The sequence below is a fragment of the Pholcus phalangioides genome, unplaced genomic scaffold, assembly GCF_987345545.1.
Source record: "Pholcus phalangioides strain wild (caught in Gottingen) unplaced genomic scaffold, Ppha-v1.0 ptg000043l_1, whole genome shotgun sequence".
Classification (NCBI taxonomy): Eukaryota; Metazoa; Arthropoda; class Arachnida; order Araneae; family Pholcidae; genus Pholcus; species Pholcus phalangioides.
The window spans coordinates 1,450,288-1,468,523 of NW_028301629.1; the positions used below are offsets into that span (position 1 = coordinate 1,450,288).

General features: G+C 41.0%; 1 protein-coding gene across 1 annotated transcript in view; it reads right to left on the reverse strand.

Moving 5' to 3' along the window:
* The window catches only part of LOC149063776 (uncharacterized), a 90,995-nt gene that overhangs the window by 17,220 nt on the left and 55,539 nt on the right, over positions 1-18,236 (reverse strand). Inside the window, exons 9-21 of the mRNA XM_089255642.1 lie at positions 17,888-18,013; positions 17,442-17,636; positions 15,841-16,005; positions 15,621-15,703; positions 13,622-13,817; positions 10,948-11,146; positions 9,350-9,501; positions 9,076-9,189; positions 7,821-7,927; positions 7,473-7,691; positions 6,099-6,258; positions 542-604; positions 280-431 (exon numbers count right to left, since the gene is read on the reverse strand). Of these exons, the coding sequence (XP_089111768.1) occupies positions 280-431; positions 542-604; positions 6,099-6,258; positions 7,473-7,691; positions 7,821-7,927; positions 9,076-9,189; positions 9,350-9,501; positions 10,948-11,146; positions 13,622-13,817; positions 15,621-15,703; positions 15,841-16,005; positions 17,442-17,636; positions 17,888-18,013 (1,931 nt within the window). The remainder of the gene's footprint in view (positions 1-279; positions 432-541; positions 605-6,098; positions 6,259-7,472; positions 7,692-7,820; positions 7,928-9,075; positions 9,190-9,349; positions 9,502-10,947; positions 11,147-13,621; positions 13,818-15,620; positions 15,704-15,840; positions 16,006-17,441; positions 17,637-17,887; positions 18,014-18,236) is intronic.

Genomic DNA, 18,236 nt, shown 5'->3' on the forward strand with positions numbered 1-18,236 from the left:
TACGGATTTTATGACCACCCTGTACAAGTAAGTAAGTCTTGTCTTATTGAAAAAAGAACGATTTTTCAACCAAAACTCTTCCGATGCTATTTCATACTAATTTTCATGCGGAATTCCCGAATTATTCACGGAATAAGCCCCAAGTCATTCAGAAACGGAATTAGGGGTTTCTCCATCACGAAAGGTAAATCATATATTCATGATTATGTTTCGCGAATCATGTTCAACACATTACAGGTCCATCGAAATGAATCATTTTGTTGGTTTTTTTATCCTCACCTCTTCATATTCCACAAACGGCTGCACCAACAGTTCGCAAAGCGTCACGCCAGGAACGGCATGGATGGTCAAGTTGGCGACACCGCATTTGCCATTGTTCTTCACGCAGGCGCTGACCCCAACGAGATAGATACCGTGATCCACCAAGAAGTCTGCGAAGAGGTAAACAAATGCATCAACATTTCGGACAAGATAAACGTCCAAATAAATCGAAACGCATAATATATATGTATTATAAATGCCGAAAATATTGTTAACGAACCTTCTTCTAGAGTCAAATAGGAGCTCCCATTCAGAGTCGTGTAGGCGAACGGATTGGAGAAACCTATATTGCAAGAAACAATGAAGAGAACGTGGAATAAAGCTTAAGGACAACCGAAAAATCACCATGTCTCAAAACCTGTGGATGTAAACATATATGGAGATTTTAGAGCATGTGTTCTTAACCTATTGGTCGTGAGCCAAACTTGGGTACCGGGGGCTTTCGAGATGGGTCGTTCAGATCCACCATCCAAGGGACTCTTGAGCTATGACTCACGACCCAAACTTAATTCGCAGGCGCTTCCGAGATGGGTCTGACAAATCCATTTACGACAAAGGATTCTTGAGCTATGGGTCACGACTCAAACTTGATTCGCAGGAGCTTCCGAGATGGGTCTGACAAATTCATTTACGGCAAAGGATTCTCGAGCTATGGGTCGCGACTCAAACTTGATTCGCAGGAGCTTCCGAGACGGACTGTACAAATCCAGTTGCAGTCAGGGATTCTCGAGTTATGCGTCATGATCGAAACGTGATTTACAAGGGCTTCCGAGATGGATCTGATATATCCACTTACGGCCAAGGATTCTTGAGCTATGGGTCGCGACTCAAACTTGATTCGCAGGGGTTTACTACAGGCATCTTCAAGATGTGTATACATGTAAGACAAATGTCTTGACAGATTCAAAAACACACAATCGCGCATGACAGTACTCTCCGACAGCCAGGCAAGCATCAGAGAGCACTTCATAACAGTAAATCTCCCGGCATAAATTAGTACACCAAATACGAAACCTGTTGATTAACAACTGTAACCTTCGTGTTGCCTGGATAAAATCTCATCAGAACAACTTTGGAAATGATGCTGCCCACGCTGCAGCTAAGGATGCGACTAAGCACCAATTTCTAACAGACTTTACGTTACCGAAATCCTTATCCACAAAAATATTGTAAGATTGGCTTAGGAACAGATGGCAAAGGGAATGGAATGATTCGGGCACTCGAGCAGAGGTTCAAAAGGTGGTTCCACAAGTTCAGACTGTGAATAAAGTCTGGTCACGTCAGTAGACAATTTTTCTTTCAGAACACGGCCCATTGCCAACTTATTTAAAACGCTTCATACTCTCCGACAACAAATTCTGTAACCGTGGCGGTAAAAAGGAGACCTTCTGCACTATTTCACACAGTGCCCGTACACCAGCGACGCTCATTTCCCACAAGTGAATCCATCTTACATGAACACATGGAAGAAACAAATCATTAAGTCGCAAGTCCTCACTAAAAAGATGGTGGGGCGCGGTAGCCCGGTCGATAAGATACTCGCCTAAAGTACCAAAGGATGTTTAGAGGCGTCGCGAGTTCGACACCCGGTTCGTCCTTGTCAGAAAACTTTCCTGACACAGGGGTACAACAAAAACGGCGACAAGACCACACCACCAGACCAACCGTGACCCCCGCTCTGTCCCACTAGGAGATTATAAGCTGGTCCGTCTCAGGAGACGTGGGCCACGGTGGAAAAATCCAATGGCATCCAAGACCAGCAAACCACCCACACGAAGCCACAAGCCAACTAGCAGCAGGATCCCTCATACAACTTCAACTCCCACACACACACACATTTCCCCCACTTGTTGTACATGAAATGATATATCAATAGAAAGATATGGGGGAACATGGGCAGGTGCAGAGACGCACATTGCCTGCAGGTGGGGCCCACAAAAACTATTTATACAAGTTATATATATATATACACATATGCGACAAGACCACAGGAAAAAATTGCTACCGCAAGGAGTCCCCCCATCGAGGGGTTAGCGTACCAACCATTTCGACGAGTATAAAAAACAAGCCTGCCGTTCGGAATCGGCAATAAATTGTAGGTCCCGGTCTAATTAGCCCTTGCGTGCAGAAAATGACCGTGGTGCGACAAAAATGATCAACGATAAAAAAAAGATGGAAAACCTTATATGGAGACCCATATGCATATATGGCACACCAAGACTAGGCCTTCTGCTAGTCTACCTCCAGACTCGGACACATTCGCGACTTCAATCTTATCAGATTACTCTCGCCGCCTATTACTCGAAGCAAATCCCTGCTACGGAATAGACTAACAATGTGATCAGAATTCAATAATCTCTGTCTTATAGTATACGCTCTGGTAGAGCGTATTGTATCTCTGACGACTAGCCATATGTTAGATTATTATATGACTAGTCAATAGGTTATCTGATGTGTACATTTTTGTTTGTATTTCTGCCTCTGAAATGTTTAGAAATTGTGGAATGTGTATGGCATACACATGTGTATAATAATGTTATTTTACTGTGCTTGTATGAATGACTGTTTCTGAAATGTTTGGAAGTTGTGGAGTGTGTATGGGATGAGCGTATATATGTATTATTTCATTTTGCATTTTAAACATGTTGAAAGTGTTTCCCGGTGATGGCTTTTCGGTTAGAAGTCCCGTAGGATATGGACCGAGCCACCACCACACGGTTAGTTAGTTAGTTAGTGCTGGGAATGTTGTCCGCAACATATCATTCATCGGAAGATCACGTGACTCGGTGAAAACAAACACAATTCCTCGTTATTTTCTGATGGTATAAATAGGAGTTTAAAAACACAATAAATGAAAGAAATAATTTCAGCATCGATGAGATAATTCCAAAATTAATGAAAGAGATAATTCCAGTATTAACCAAAGATAAGTTTAGCATTAATGAAAGATAAGTTTAGCATTAATGAAAGATAAGTTTAGCATTAATGAAAGATAAGTTTAGCATTAATGAAAGATAAGTTTAGCATTAATGAAAGATAAGTTTAGCATTAATGAAAGATAAGTTTAGCATTAATGAAAGATAAGTTTAGCATTAATGAAAGATAAGTTTAGCATTAATGAAAGATAATTCCAGAATTAAGGAAAGAGACAATTCCAAAATTAATGAAAGGGACAATTAAAAAATTAATGAAAGGGACAATTAAAAAATTAATGAAAGACTATTCCAGAATTAATGAAAGAAAAATTCTGGAATTAATGAAAGAAAAATTCTGGAATTAATGAAAGAAAAATTCTGGAATTAATGAAAGAAAAATTCTGGAATTAATGAAAGAAAAATTCTGGAATTAATGAAAGAAAAATTCTGGAATTAATGAAAGAAAAATTCTGGAATTAATGAAAGAAAAATTCTGGAATTAATGAAAGATAATTTCAATTCCAAAATAAATGAAAGTAATATTTTCAGCATTAATGAAAGATAATTCCGGAATTAATGAAAGATAATTCGGAATTAATGAAAAATAATTCGGAATTAATGAAAGATAATTCGGAATTAATGAAAGATAATTCGGAATTAATCATTGAGATGATTCCAGAATTAATCATAGAGATGATTCAACATTGTTGAAAGAGATAATTCAGCATTGATGAGAGATAATTCCAGAATCAATGAAAGAAATAATTCCAGTACTAATGAAATAAAGTAATTTATTCTTTTTTCATCTTTAGATGAGTGTTCTCTATCTTTTTTTTAATCTTTAAAACCCAATATTTAGAGACCGAACTGTACATTTCTGTGGGCAAATTGCCAGGCACGAACTGTTTTTTCACCGAGTCACGTGATTTCCTAGCATTCGATGTAACTGCCATCGATGCGGCTCTGGATGCTCCCTCCAGTAATTATAAGCTCGATGACTTTTCCCTTTTATATCGTCATCTGTCTTCCATTTTCTGAAGTAAATTATCACTTTAAAATTGTCATGTATTTACAAGTACAGACTATCAAGATATGACAATTTTTTCGGTTGTCCTTGTGCATTTATGTATGTTTCAAATCAATAGAATAGCCATAGCAATATATAAATTAGTAGTATGTAGTCAAGAAAGTCCCAGTATTACAAATATTTTAAATTAAACACAATATCAAAATGTCTGCATTGTTTGCGCGCATCTATCGCTCAAATCGATTTAGGGAATCTAATCGTTCTTTTTGAAAATTTGGTGTTATTTAAAATCAATAAATGCGTGCCTTTAGGCAGATGTCAAAATTACAGTTTATTGTACAGATCTGTTTGGCACTTCAAATACTCCTCTGGAGATGCTGCGCACGTGACTTACGTACAGCGTACAGAATACAGACTGAACCGAGCACGTCCAGGCTCTATCGCTATCGCAATTTAAGCATAGTGGTCATAAGACCGCGGACGTACCGGGAAAACCTACTGGTGTATCAGCCAAGCGAAGCCACCCCAACCACCCAGGGCACCCCTCACCGACTCTCTCGTCACCCTGCCTCCTTCACATCCCCAACCCAACAATAGCCCAGCATCTCCACCCGGCACCACCAGGACGTTCGCGCCCCCAACCCCAACTAAACATCCTCAGCCAAGTCCCACAACAGCCGCCACCCGACCACCCAAAAACCCACATCACTCCCCACGACCGAATTCTCTCGCCCCCGGAACCATCCCGCCCCTTCCGGAGCTTCATTGTAAGTCAAAACAATAAATTGTTACACACAAAACATATTTGCAGACATCTGGATGCTACACGACACTGGCCTTTACGGCGCATCCGTTTGACTTACGTACACCCCTCTCCCCTTTTATGTGTGTCTTACGAACAATTTGCCGTCTTTATATTACTGTGCACTTGCTATTCGCAATCGTTTGTCAATGTTTCGCGCCCCTTTCAAACTGCTCTTCACGTACCGTTGAAAATAACGCGTACACGTTAAGAACAGTTGCTGTATGTGAGTGGTTTTCACCTTGCGGTATTTATACGCTATGTGGTACGTGACAGATTATTCAGAAGTGTACTTCTGAATAATCCGGCTTAAGGGTACAGGCCCCTTCCACGCATTTCTGTTTTGAGTGGGTTCAAAAGAGGCCCTAACGCATTTTTAAAGGGTACCTACACCTCCTATGCATTTCTGAGGGGAGAGTTGAAATGCTCCTACGTTTTTCAAGATGTACGGATGCATTCCTAGCATTTCTGAAGATACATATGCCTTTTATGAATTTCTTGGATTGCATGTGCCTCCTACTATTTCCTTGGGGGTACAGACGTCTTCTACGCATTTCTGTGGGGAGAGGTTACAAATGCTTATACTCATTTCAAGAGGTACGGACGCATTTTACGCATTTCTGATTATACGATGCTTCCCACGCATTTCTAAGGGTACACACGATTCCTACATATTTTTAGGAGTTTCCAAATGTCCCTACGCATTTCAAGACGTACAGACACTCCCGTGCATTTCTAGAGAAGGGAGTCACACACACGTACAAATGCCCTAATATTTGAAGAAGTATGGAAGCATCCTTCGCGTATTTTCTGGATACACGAGTACATATGCCTTCTACGCATTTTTAGGGGTACTCGAAGCTTAAAAAAATTTGGAACCACTTACTCAAATGATCTAAAACTATTTTACACTTGACTTCGCGTCTCCTTCTCCGATTTGAGAACACCTACGAACTGAACGCATAATGTTCATCTTCGTGTCATCATGCGTAATTATGTACTGGTTTCTGACCAGCGAAATAGTTTTTTTTACCTTTGATGTCCCACTTGATCGGCTTCAACTGTAACTTCCTGGCATTCCCGATACTGGCGATAACAGACACAGGCAGTTGAGCAGGTATGTGATAGGCACCAGTGTTTGGATGCCTCTGAAATGGTTCGAATCCGTTGGCTTTCACGGACTGAACAACGACCTATGGAAATATAAGAGAAAGATTATAAATGTTCCCGTTGTTTGATTACGGCTTTAAATTTGTGAATGCCTAAAATCTTCATTGTCAAAATAGTGTATTCACGATTCTATAGATCAGTGTTTCTCAACCTTTCTGAGCCCCATGACCCCCCCCTTCGGACCAGATTTTCTGCTCGCGTGGGCCCCCGTCTTATCTAGGGCTCCCGGATTTATGAGCGAAATCCTTTCTATCATCGAATTGAGTTTAATCAAAATTAAGTTTATAATTAACAAAAATTTTATAAATGAGATTGATTTCTGGAATCCTGGCCCCAGGCATCATCCAGAAGGTGAGTTATCATCTCTTCCAACAGCAGGATTAGGTCTGTGTAAAATAATGGACGATTCAACGAACCTGCACAATAAATGAACCCTCTCGGCACATAACCCTGGGTCCGTCCCTATCCTGGGCTAGAGTTCAGTGAGCTTCCTTCTTAGAACTTGGGGGATTTATGCATAGCCGTCTCAATATCATAGCTCCTCGCATAGACTAAAGATTGTTATTATTATTACTCTATGGGTTCCCGGCAGTGACACACGCAGGATTAATCTTTGGAGAGGGCACATTGGGATTATGGGAGGGGGCACAAGGAATTTCCAGTGTTACTAAACTTCATTCGACTTCAAATAGCATTTTAAGTTACCAGAAATTGATTAAGATAGCATTAAAGGTATTTTCTTCCAAAATGTAAGTTATTTTACAAAGATATTTGAAAACATTTGAAATTTTTATCGTTTTGGGAGGGAAGGGGGCCTTGTGCGTACTCCCTATTCCCTCCCTGCGCAAGCCTCTGGTCCTCAGGCAAAGTGATATTCTCGGCCCCCCCCCCATACATATCTGGAAGCAACAGCTTACATATTTACATATTGTACTAGATCTCATCATGCAGCCCTTCCCCCCCATAGATATGAGGCCACGGGTCATGTTTAAGATGCCATGGGTCATGCTTGAGATGGCCATGGTTCTATGCAAAACACTGCTAGATTCTGAAAGTAGTCACATTTTTTCTCACCATATTTCACTTAAAAGCTTTTTTTTTTTTTTTCATAGCTCTCTATGGCCTTTCACCACTTCAGCATCTGATAGGTGACTATGCCCCCCAGAATATCTCCCAGGACCACAAGAAAGTCGTATGCCTCGAGGGGTTGAGAACCTCTGCCATACATAGTACGTACCTGTGGGATGCTTCCGTTTTCGACCACGACCTGAACAGTGGCGGCTGGACTCGACTGATACCGGTTATTCGCATTGAAGACCTGCAGTTCGAAGTTCAGCGTCTGGCCGGCTTTAAGGCTGCTCAAAGACACCACGAGTTTCGGTTTGTTCTGCATACTCCTCGTGATGAGAAGAGCGTTTCTCGAGGTGTCGTCGTAGTCATAACACACGTCTCTGTTCTGCGGGGAAAAGATAAAAAAGAGCGATTTCAAGACGCTTCTATGTCACTCCTCGACAGACATTAATTTTGACGTAATTATGGTCAGTACAGTATAGGGATTCCGTTCTTGCCACATGCAGTTTCTTACCTGATCGTAGCAGCGCCACTGATAGACCAATGGAAGACGATTGGAGGTGGCGTCACTTTCCAGAGTGAGGTTTCCTCCTTTGTTGCCGACCATCCTCTTCGAGCTCCCTTGAGACAAGATTAGGAATTGAGTGTAAATAGGACTCGTGCATGTGAACATGAAGTATATGAAAACACTTACACTAAGGGTGTTCAATTTTTTGGAGAATGTGGCCTACTTCATTGATTTGGAAGCGCGTCGCGGGACACTTGAATGATCTGAAATTAGCCGCGGGTCATTTAAGAGATCCGAAAATGTTCTGCAGGTTCATTAAATTCGAGGCGCGAATGCGAGCTGATCTCCCCATTAAAAAATCTCGCCACAGAGATCAACAGGCCTACAGCGGTACAAATCTTCCATAATTAAACTTCACTCATATTTCGAAACATAGATGGCGGCACTATAACAAGTATTACACTGTGACAAACTTCATGTTAGGTTCACAAAACACGTACACGCGCATTCCGACGTTTACCCATTCATTATAAACTCCGCAGAGGAATGGACGAGGTGCATGCATGGTTTAGTAGTGGTAGTAGGTTCATTAAATGATCTGGAGATGTACATTGTGTCACTTAAGTGCTTTGAAAATGTATTTCAGTTTGCTTAAATGATCTGGGAATATACTTTGGGTCGCTAAAAATTAAAGGTCTTTCTAATTGATGGAGAGTTAGGAGGCAGGGCTATGTAGTAAGGGGGCTGTCCTATCCCTTTGAAATTGCTCGTGCCACCTTGGCTCAGTGGGCGTGGTCTCGGATCAGGTGCATGACGTCACTGCTCTAATATTTTTTTAACTAAAGTGACCTTGAGATATCAGGGTAGCCAATGAGAATTAACCGGTTCTGTCAGGGCGATGACGCAGCTGGTAGCAGTGCATCATGAGACATCCCTTATTTTATAGCCTAGGATAAAACGGGGGAGGATCAGTGCCGTCTTAACTCATGGGCCCACCCGGGCACGGCCCGGGGACTCAAGAGAAGAGGGGGCATCAGAAAAACGAGAAGTAGTTGAAGTTTCCGAGAATTGGCCAGGTAGGGCCTCAGAAAAAATCACTTGGCCCAGGGGCCATGATGCTCTTTAGACGGCCCTGGCGGGCAATGAGAAGAAAATATGGTTTAAAGTGGACCACTGGTGAAAGATGGTTAAGAAACACTTTTTCAATGCATAATTCACTGATTATGCCAAGGAAATTGGTATACACTCATCAGTTTTCTACCTTTGATCACTGCTTTCAACATGACTGGCTCCACCCTCAGTGTGATTTTTGACGTAGTTATGTTGTTGAGGTTACCAAAGTATGCCGCGGCGATGAACGCCACCTCAGTATTCTCTGCAATGCATAGAGAGAGAGACACATAAAATCACAAGTACGCAAACATCTTTAATGTTAGAATCCAGTCTCATGTACAATTACCAAAAAATTATGTATTGACCAATGAATTTACGGTAAAGATTATTTTTTTGGGCTACTTAAAGCTCACGGAATGTACCTGGTAGATCATACGGGAAAATTTTGTAAAGCTGCGACTTGCGACTTCCGAATCGGAACTTCGTTTTCAGATTATCCACTGACCACATCGTTTTCACAGATTCAGTCTCAGTAACGCATTCAGGAATCTCGATGTCCGCTTGCAGAGTTATTCTATGGAAGAAGAAGATTCGTTACAGAGGCAAAAAGACATTGGCTGATGAAAAAAATTATTCTGTGATTCTTATTACGTATAACATAACTATACAGTCAAACTCGGTCATAACGACCTCGGTTGTAACAACAGCTCGGCTATAAAAACAATAGTTGGTGGTCACGGCTGATTCCCATAGAAAATAACGAGCGTTACTTATAACGTCGATAAAAACGTAACGACACTTTGTATATTTCGACGTTTTTGCTTCCGTTTCTATGGCATTATCTTAAGAAATTCTAAAAATTAGAGCTGATAATATTAAGGGAATGTTTGTCTGTTATTCCATCGATACCTAACGATCAATAAAAGATTTATTACTTGTTCGACGCCTTGACGTGCTGATTTGATATGACCCATAAACGAGACATTGCCATATTTTCCCGAAAGTTTGCTCTTTCCGAAAAACAAATTGTAATCTTCACTAAAATTGGGGATGAAGACTATAATGATAACGTGAGCACCACGTATTCCCAAGAGATCTTTACGACCTGTCCAGGGAATTTGGTAGTGTGTTAGTAGACATCCATGTCCGAACCCAGACGTGCACAGTCAGAAGCTACCTCCCTAACCTCCTTAACCACTGGACTGCCAGAGTGGCATTTTGTTTCTAAGCAATAATAATAAGCATAAGCTGTTTCTACGCAATAATGATAAGCATAAGTTGTTACTAAGCAATAATGATAAGCATAAGCTTTCTATAAGCAATAATGATAAGCATAAGCTTTCTATAAGCAATAATGATAAGCATGAGCTTTCTATAAGCAATAATGATAAGCATAAGCTTTCTATAAGCAATAATGATAAGCATAAGCTTTCTATAAGTAATAATGATAAGCATAAGCTTTCTATAAGCAATAATGATAAGCATAAGCTTTCTATAAGCAATAATGATAAGCATAAGCTTTTTATAAGCAATAATGATAAGCATAAGCTTTCTATAAGCAATAATGAGTAATATCGCTGACAATTGGTAGCTTCCCGTGTATATGATTCAAATTTTCCGCATTTTCTCGGTAATTTTTGGTCACACTAATCGTAATTAAATTTAAACTATATGCATAGTACAGGAAAACCTGTCAGTTTGGACACCTCTGTATCTTGCACATCTCCCTATACTGGACAGTTTGAATGGAACCAAATAACACAGAATATCCACGGTACCGTACCTCTATATCTCGCATCGCTCTAACTCGGACAGATTTTAATGGAACCGTAGGTGTCCAACTTGGGCAGGTTTTACTGTATTTCATTGCATCCGATTATATTTTTATACTTGAAAGGTATTGAAAACATCAACCTCGGTTGTAACGATACGACAGTAATCTCTCAGAATCTTTGATGTCGTTATAACCGAGTTCGACTGTATGAGTATTCTATTTGACAATAATTTAATTGATACTAACTCTTCCCTGATCGACACCGACGGTTGAGTCATCATATTGGAAAAAGCCGTGATTATGGCCCCAGGATACTCTTTTCTCGAGACGACGTGCCTCGCCTCGTATTTTTCATTCACGGGGTGCTCGGCAGTCAATATGAAGATGTACTCCATCCCGACTTCCAGCAGAGAAATGTCCAGAGTCATGGAAGCTGCGCGGCATCCTGAGGAAAGTATGTTTTTCGGTGAGTAAATGTGATAATCGAGAAGTTCAAATAATGTAATGATTTAAATCAATGTCTATGTCTTTAAATGTTTGAAAGCAATAGCATCACATTAATGATCATTGGACACTCGGCACATGATTAACTCCTTCAACTATGATTACTAATAGATCCCTTATAGTTATCAATTATATCTGAAAATACTATTGGTTCACTCATTTATGGTTAATCAACTGCTTCGAAATATTAAAAAAGAAATTACCGAGAACAATTTTGGTTGTTATTCACAATCATTGAAAATAGTATTACTAATGCCTTCGACTGATCTCGTGGAGCTAATCAGTTCGTATTAGCAGTGGCGTAGGAGTCGGGGGGATTCCAGTGCTTGCCTTCATCCGTTGCGTTAGAGCGGGGGACCATGGGGGGGGGTGCTCGTTCTTAGTATTCGCGTCGAGGACGGACAGATGTGAGTGTTCGTCCTCTGGGGTCATTCAAATATTACGTCAGTATCAATGGGGAGGGGGGGGGCTTCCGATTTGCTGACAAGGGGGAGGGTTTTACTGTTGATGCTTACGTCATCAACCACCAACATTTATAAAAATACGAAATGCCATTAATGGCATCCTGAACTGTGGTTTGTGGGCACCCGAACTAACAATCTCCCTATTGATAAGCTTCCTAGAGAGCCACTTTAGTGATCTCTAAATGTATCGTGGATGCTTCAAGTGATCTAGAAATGTGTTTGGGCCGCTTGAGTACTCACGAACTGTGCCACGCATGATCATTCAAGTGATCCGTAATTATGCCGTGGATCACTTAAGTAATGTGGGAATGTGCCGGGGGTAACTTGAGTGATGTAGAGCCGCATTGGGGGTCACTTCAGTGCTCTAAAACTGTGCCAACTTAAAGGGATTTCTAAATGTGCCACGGGTCGCTTAAGTGTTATGGAACTGTGTCGCGGGTCACTTAAATGATCCGTGAATGTGCCACGGGCCTACTTGTGTGATCTGAAGAATGTGCCACGGGCCTACTTGAGTGATCTGAAAATGTACCACGGGCCGCCTAAATGCTTTGGAATTGTGCCATGGGTCACCTAAGCGATCTGTAAATGTGCCGCTTAGTTCATTTTTACAAAATGAGGTTTGAGGGGGGCAGGCCACTTCAGAAAACTTCCCGGACCACATTTGGTTCACGGGATAAGGATTTATCATTATATGGCTTAGTGGGTGGGTTGGGTCGCAATGAATTTCTTAAAAGGATATTTTGACTTCTTAGCCTTCGAATAGCATTGAAATGAATAGAAATTGATTATAATAACATATAAAAGTATTTTCTTTCGCAATTTTGATTTAAAAAAAATGCTTTTTTGATCGTTTGCGAGGGGGGACAGGAGCCCCCTCATGACCCCCCCCCCCTCCCCGCGTACAGTCTCTGATCCCACCAATATGTGTGATAGGTGGAGGGGGGGCCAGAGATGACGAAATTTGTTGACGAGGGGGGAGGGGGTCAGAGTTCTGCCGACTTTTGCTGACGGGGGGTCAAAAATGACTGAAAAATTGCTGACGCAATACTTGAACGGCCTCTCTGAAGTAGTTTCGTGAACGGAGAGATGTGAGTGTTCGTCGTCTCAAGCAGCTTCGAGAACGGTGAGACGCGCTTGCTCGTTCTCAGCATTAGTGCAAGGATGGTGAGCTAAGGGTGCTCGTTCTTGGCATCGACATCGAGAACGGTGAGATGGGGTTTTCGTTCTCCTCTGCGGCAGCGTCGAGAACGGTAACATGATTGCTCGTTCTTAGCATTGGTGCAAGGATGATGAGATATTGGTTCTCGTTCTCAGCGTCGACGTCGAGGACGGTGAGATATGGGGTTTCGTCCTCCTCTGCAGCAGCGTCGAGGACGGTAGGATGTGGGTGCTCGTTCTCAGAATTGAGCAACTTCATAGACGGTGAGATGTGACGTATTCCGCAGTGACGTCTGGGTAAAGAGACTTTGTGCGTGGGTGCTTGTATTTAACAGTGAACGTTTCGATTTCTCCTATGATACGGTGGGGTGCGTCCGCTCCATCTAAATCCCTATCTTCAGCAGTGGCGTTGTAGCCGGAAAGATGCGGCTGCTCGTCTCCATCGCACGGTACGCATTTTACGCTCTTAACACCGTCACAGCTTTGATTTTCAACGGTCATCACTACAGACATTAATATATATATAAGACCTCTTCAACAATAATTAATTGTAACTAACCCTTCAATCATAAACTACCACTTAGAATACTGCTCATCACTATTGATTATAGGGCCACCCCCTCCCCCTCATTCAAATATCGACTTCTGCAAGAAATACTAACGACTGATTTTGAAGAGCAGCTCACGTGATTTGAATGTGTATGAAAATCGTTCAGTAAAATGGAAATAATGTCATTATTTACGATAATTATGTTAAACTGAATTGCGACAAGGTATGAGCCTGCACTACTTACTGAGTAGAGCATCAGCAATCTGTTCCTCGAGCTTGCGCCCATCTACTCTATTGGCTGTCCAGTAGAACTGCGCATCACCTTTCGGGGAACTGAAATGACCGACCAGAGTCAGGGTACCACAGTAAGGAACAGTCGTGGGGCCGCTTATCGCTAACTGCGCGCTGCTGCTAGGCTGAGGATACCAAGCATCAATGGTCTACATGAAAAAGAGAATGTTGTATGTCAAGAGTACATATGATTATCGGAATAAAACTGTGTAATCCTAGTGCAATATAAATAACATGTACTAGGTGTTTCAGAACTCGTGATGAGGCTCAGGGGTCGCAAATGACTTTTACGTTCCTTGCATGCTGCTCGGAATTTAAGCCACTGGAGCCATAAAAGAAAGGGAATTTCTAAAGCAACCCTGGGACTGAGGGGAGGGAGGAAAAAATAAATACCCCCCCCCCCACACACACACAAACAAAATACCATCAAAGCAGTGGTTCTCAAAATGTGAGTTGTGGCTTCTAAGGGCGTCGCAAACCTTTGTCAGGGGCATCGCAATGAGCTGGCGGTATGTGTGTGTCTGTGTGTGCCTGTTCAGTGCTTTGAAGTGGTTCTTACAACCTCTGACAATAAAGTTCGGTGAATAGTCCTGTAACATTAACGTAGATGAAATGTTAACGAAAGTTACCTTACTGTCCTTCGAAATAGTCACCTCCCATTACTATGCACAGCTGAGATCTCCTATACATGTCCTGGAAACTTTGCAAGAAGTCTTCTCTTGGGATAGAGTTCAAAAGTCTCGTCACGTTTCGTTGGATGTCAGGAATATCGTCAAATCTCTTTCCTTTCAAAGCGAGTTTGAGTCGTGGGAATAGGAAGAAGTCTGGAGGATTGAGCCTCATCTGGCGAGTATGGTGGATGTTCAATTTGCACCACCCCCTTTTTTGCCAGTAACTGCTTGACGATATTGGCTGTGTGAGGGCGAGCATTGTCGTGAACGAGAAACCATGAACCTTGTTGTGCGTACTAAGGTCGTACCCTGCGTAGACGTTTCATGAAACGGGTCAAAATTTCAATGTACCTTGCAGCATTCATCGTCGTTCCCTCAGGTAGAAATTCCTTGTTGATAATGCTTTGACGGGGGTTGTCAGAAACACTTTCCCGGCCTTCTCTAAAACGGGCGAACCACTCGTACACACACTTCATGGACAGTGCTTGATCTTCATAAACACGTACCAGCATAGCGTGAGTTTCTTTCGGTGTCTTGCCAAGCTTAAAACAAAACTTTAAATTGATCTTTTGTTCATTCATTTTCCTGTTCTCAGTTAAGAACCAACGCACTAAACAAGCACTTTGTAAAACAAGTCTTTCACGGAACACAAACGACGCTCAACTGAACAACGGTGGCGGCAGATGGTCAACACCTGCCTCTACGCATGTGCAGCGTTTTGCTTCGCCAGTGTTGCCAGATCGGCCGTTCTGACTTCATCCACCGAACTTTATTGTCAGAGGTTGTAGTTGGAATGTACTGGGGAACCACGTGAAGATATTGACTAGGGTGAGTAAACCTCGAGTGACGCAAGTATGAGAATCACTGCGTTGGGGGGAAAAAAACCGGTTATATCGTTTTATCGTTTTTTCTTTCCGTATTTGCCTTTTACAAGAAGGAAAGTTCCTTGTCCCTCTTCATGATGTGAGCAGGGTTGCTATATTTTGGTGATTTCTGAATTAGGTGATGCACGATGTATCCCATGGACTGTAAATTTTTTATTTTTGTCGATCCATCAGGCCCGTCATTTAGGGCCCCCTGACTTTTGAAAATACACTACAAATGGTATATATATATGCGTACCTTTAGTACATGCTCTTTGCCCCCCCCCCCCCTGGAAAAAGTTGAAATGACGGCCCTGCGACCCATGTACTATCGCCTCTTAAATTTTGGCGGTAGAATTCTGAAACACCATGTATAAAGGAAAAAAAAAACCAATTATAAGCAGTTAGAGAAGCATACCAAACCATCAGTCTTAGGTAAAGCATACTGTTGGTCATCCTGCATGAGGACTTTGCGTTTGAACGTCACACGAATCGGGTCACCTGCCGACAAGAAAAGATTTTTATTGCTTCAGTGCTTAAATCGAAAGTTATACAATAGGAGTCGATAGTTTTTTTTCCCAAAATTTTGGCAAAAATGTATAATAAGGTTTTTTTTGGCAAGCATGATTCTTATTTACCAGATATCGCTTTCTGCACAGTGATCACCAGTTGCTGCCTAGTCGCCCACTTGCAGGTCGCGTTCACGCCCAGGCGATTGATAGTGTCGTTATTGAGAATGTCGTAGCACGTTCTCAGTTTGCACAAGTTGACTGGACGGTCGAATACTACGACGACCGCATGACCTAGAGAATAATAAACAAGTGAAGAATCATGATTGAACGATCACACTATTAGGATCATCTGAATTATCCAGATCAGTGTGCTTCAACTTTTATACCGCTGCGGGATGCAATTATTACCGGTGCAATACTGCACCACCGTAACGGTGTCGTTCAATGATGTTGTCTTGGTTGTAACGGGTACCTGGCGTTCTCCATATGAAAGTCCGACGTGAATCAGACTGCAAGCTAAACCTGGACTCGACGGAAAACATCACACAAGCCCACTGTGACGATGTCCACATTGCATGTTCTCTACTCCAGGCTAATTCTGCTCACCGGTGAAAGTAGTAGACCTGTTCCTCGGACCACCAGGAATGACAAAAATAATTTGCGGACGAGTGAGAAAAAAGGAGATGAAAAAAAAGGGGGAAAAGATCTGAGGGCGGGCAAAAAATAAATGGATTTGAGAAATATTTGCGGACTGTGTTTTGAAAAATGAACGGGGAAAAAATACATTAAAAATAAAAATTGTGAACCGGCAAAAATAGATAAATTAGAGAAATAATTTGCGGACCAGCAAAAAAAAAAAAAATCCTAAGAAAATATAAAAAGGTCAAATGACTTTTGGAGACCAGTAAAAGTAATCAGAAAGGAAAAAATATGAAAAATAATTTGCGGACCGGCAAAAAATAAATTGAAATAAGTGAAAGTTGACGTGAAATAATATAAGCGAATTTCTTTTTAATATTTACGGACCGGCAAAAATAATTAATTTTGAGAAAAATTTCTCACGGACCAGCAAAGAATAAATGAACAGGAGAAATAATTTGCGGACCAGCAAAGAATAAATTAAAAGGAGAAATAATTGCGGACCAGCAAAGAATAAATGAACAGGAGAAATAATTTGCGGACCAGCAAGGAATAAATGAACAGGAGAAATTATTTTGCGGACCAGCAAAGAATGAATTAAAAGGAGAAATAATTTGCGGACCAGCAAAGAATAAATGAACAGGAAAAATAATTTGCGGACCAGCAAAGAATAAATGAACAGGAAAAATAATTTGCGGACCAGCAAGGAATAAAGGAACAGGAGAAATTATTTTGCGGACCAGCAAAGAATAAATGAACAGGAGAAATAATTTGCGGACCAGTAAAAATAATCAGAAGGAAAAATAGTAGGGGAAATAATTTGCAGACCTCTGACAGCTGACAAAACTAATGTAGAGAGACGGTATATAATACTAATATTTTTTAATTAAATATTAAATTATGCATATTAAGTAAGCTATATGTATTGGGCGGAATATTTCGGAGACCGGTAGGAAATTCTCACGGACCGGCACTGGTCCGCAGACCAGAGGTTGAAGAGTACTGATCAAATTTGTATAATTTTTTTTTTCTACGAAAAATGGAATATCATTTAAAAATATATGATAAAACTTTGCATATATATTCACCATCTTCTGCTATGTAGTATTTCTTCATTTCTGGTGGCGAAGCAAAAAACGTAAGTGGGAACGACGTTTTGAAAGGGTGGATGCCGTTCAACGACGGAGACACGTCGAGCTTCACTGATGAGTTAGCAAATGGTAGGATACATGTGTCGAGGCTGTTCGATGCACTGCGGGCCAACCGGAACATCTTAGGCCAGCCTAAAAAAAAAACAGGAACGAAATATTAATGTGAGACGCATAATACGAGATTATAGCAATCAGTTCCAATAATTGGAATTATGAATTCCATCAATTTTAGAATTCATCCGAGAATCAATTATAAAGGTGAGAATTTATATAGATTACCTCGAAATTAATTTGATAGTAAAGAAAACTCACATTTTTCATTGTATTGAAGGATGAAATGCCATCAATTTAAATAATATGGCTAAAACTTGGAACTAACTAACCTGATCCAGTTATGATGCACGTTAAGGGTCTCGGAGGGACTTTACCACCGGTGAATGTAAGTATAAGCTCTTGATTAGAATCTCTGTCAAAAACTGCTCTGAAAGGTGTCATTTCCATATAATCAGCTAGAAGAGGTGAAGTAAAATTCGATTTAAAATTATTAAATAGATCTAAATAATTCAAAAAAAATTCTAAATTTTAGAATTTCGGAAATTTTCGTTAGAGGAATATTGTGATGCAAATATGAGACTATAGCTAAATCCATTTACAGTGCATATTTTGTTTTAAAATAACTTGGACTGTGAATTTATAGGTTTTATGCATTGATAATTAAATAAGTTGACACTT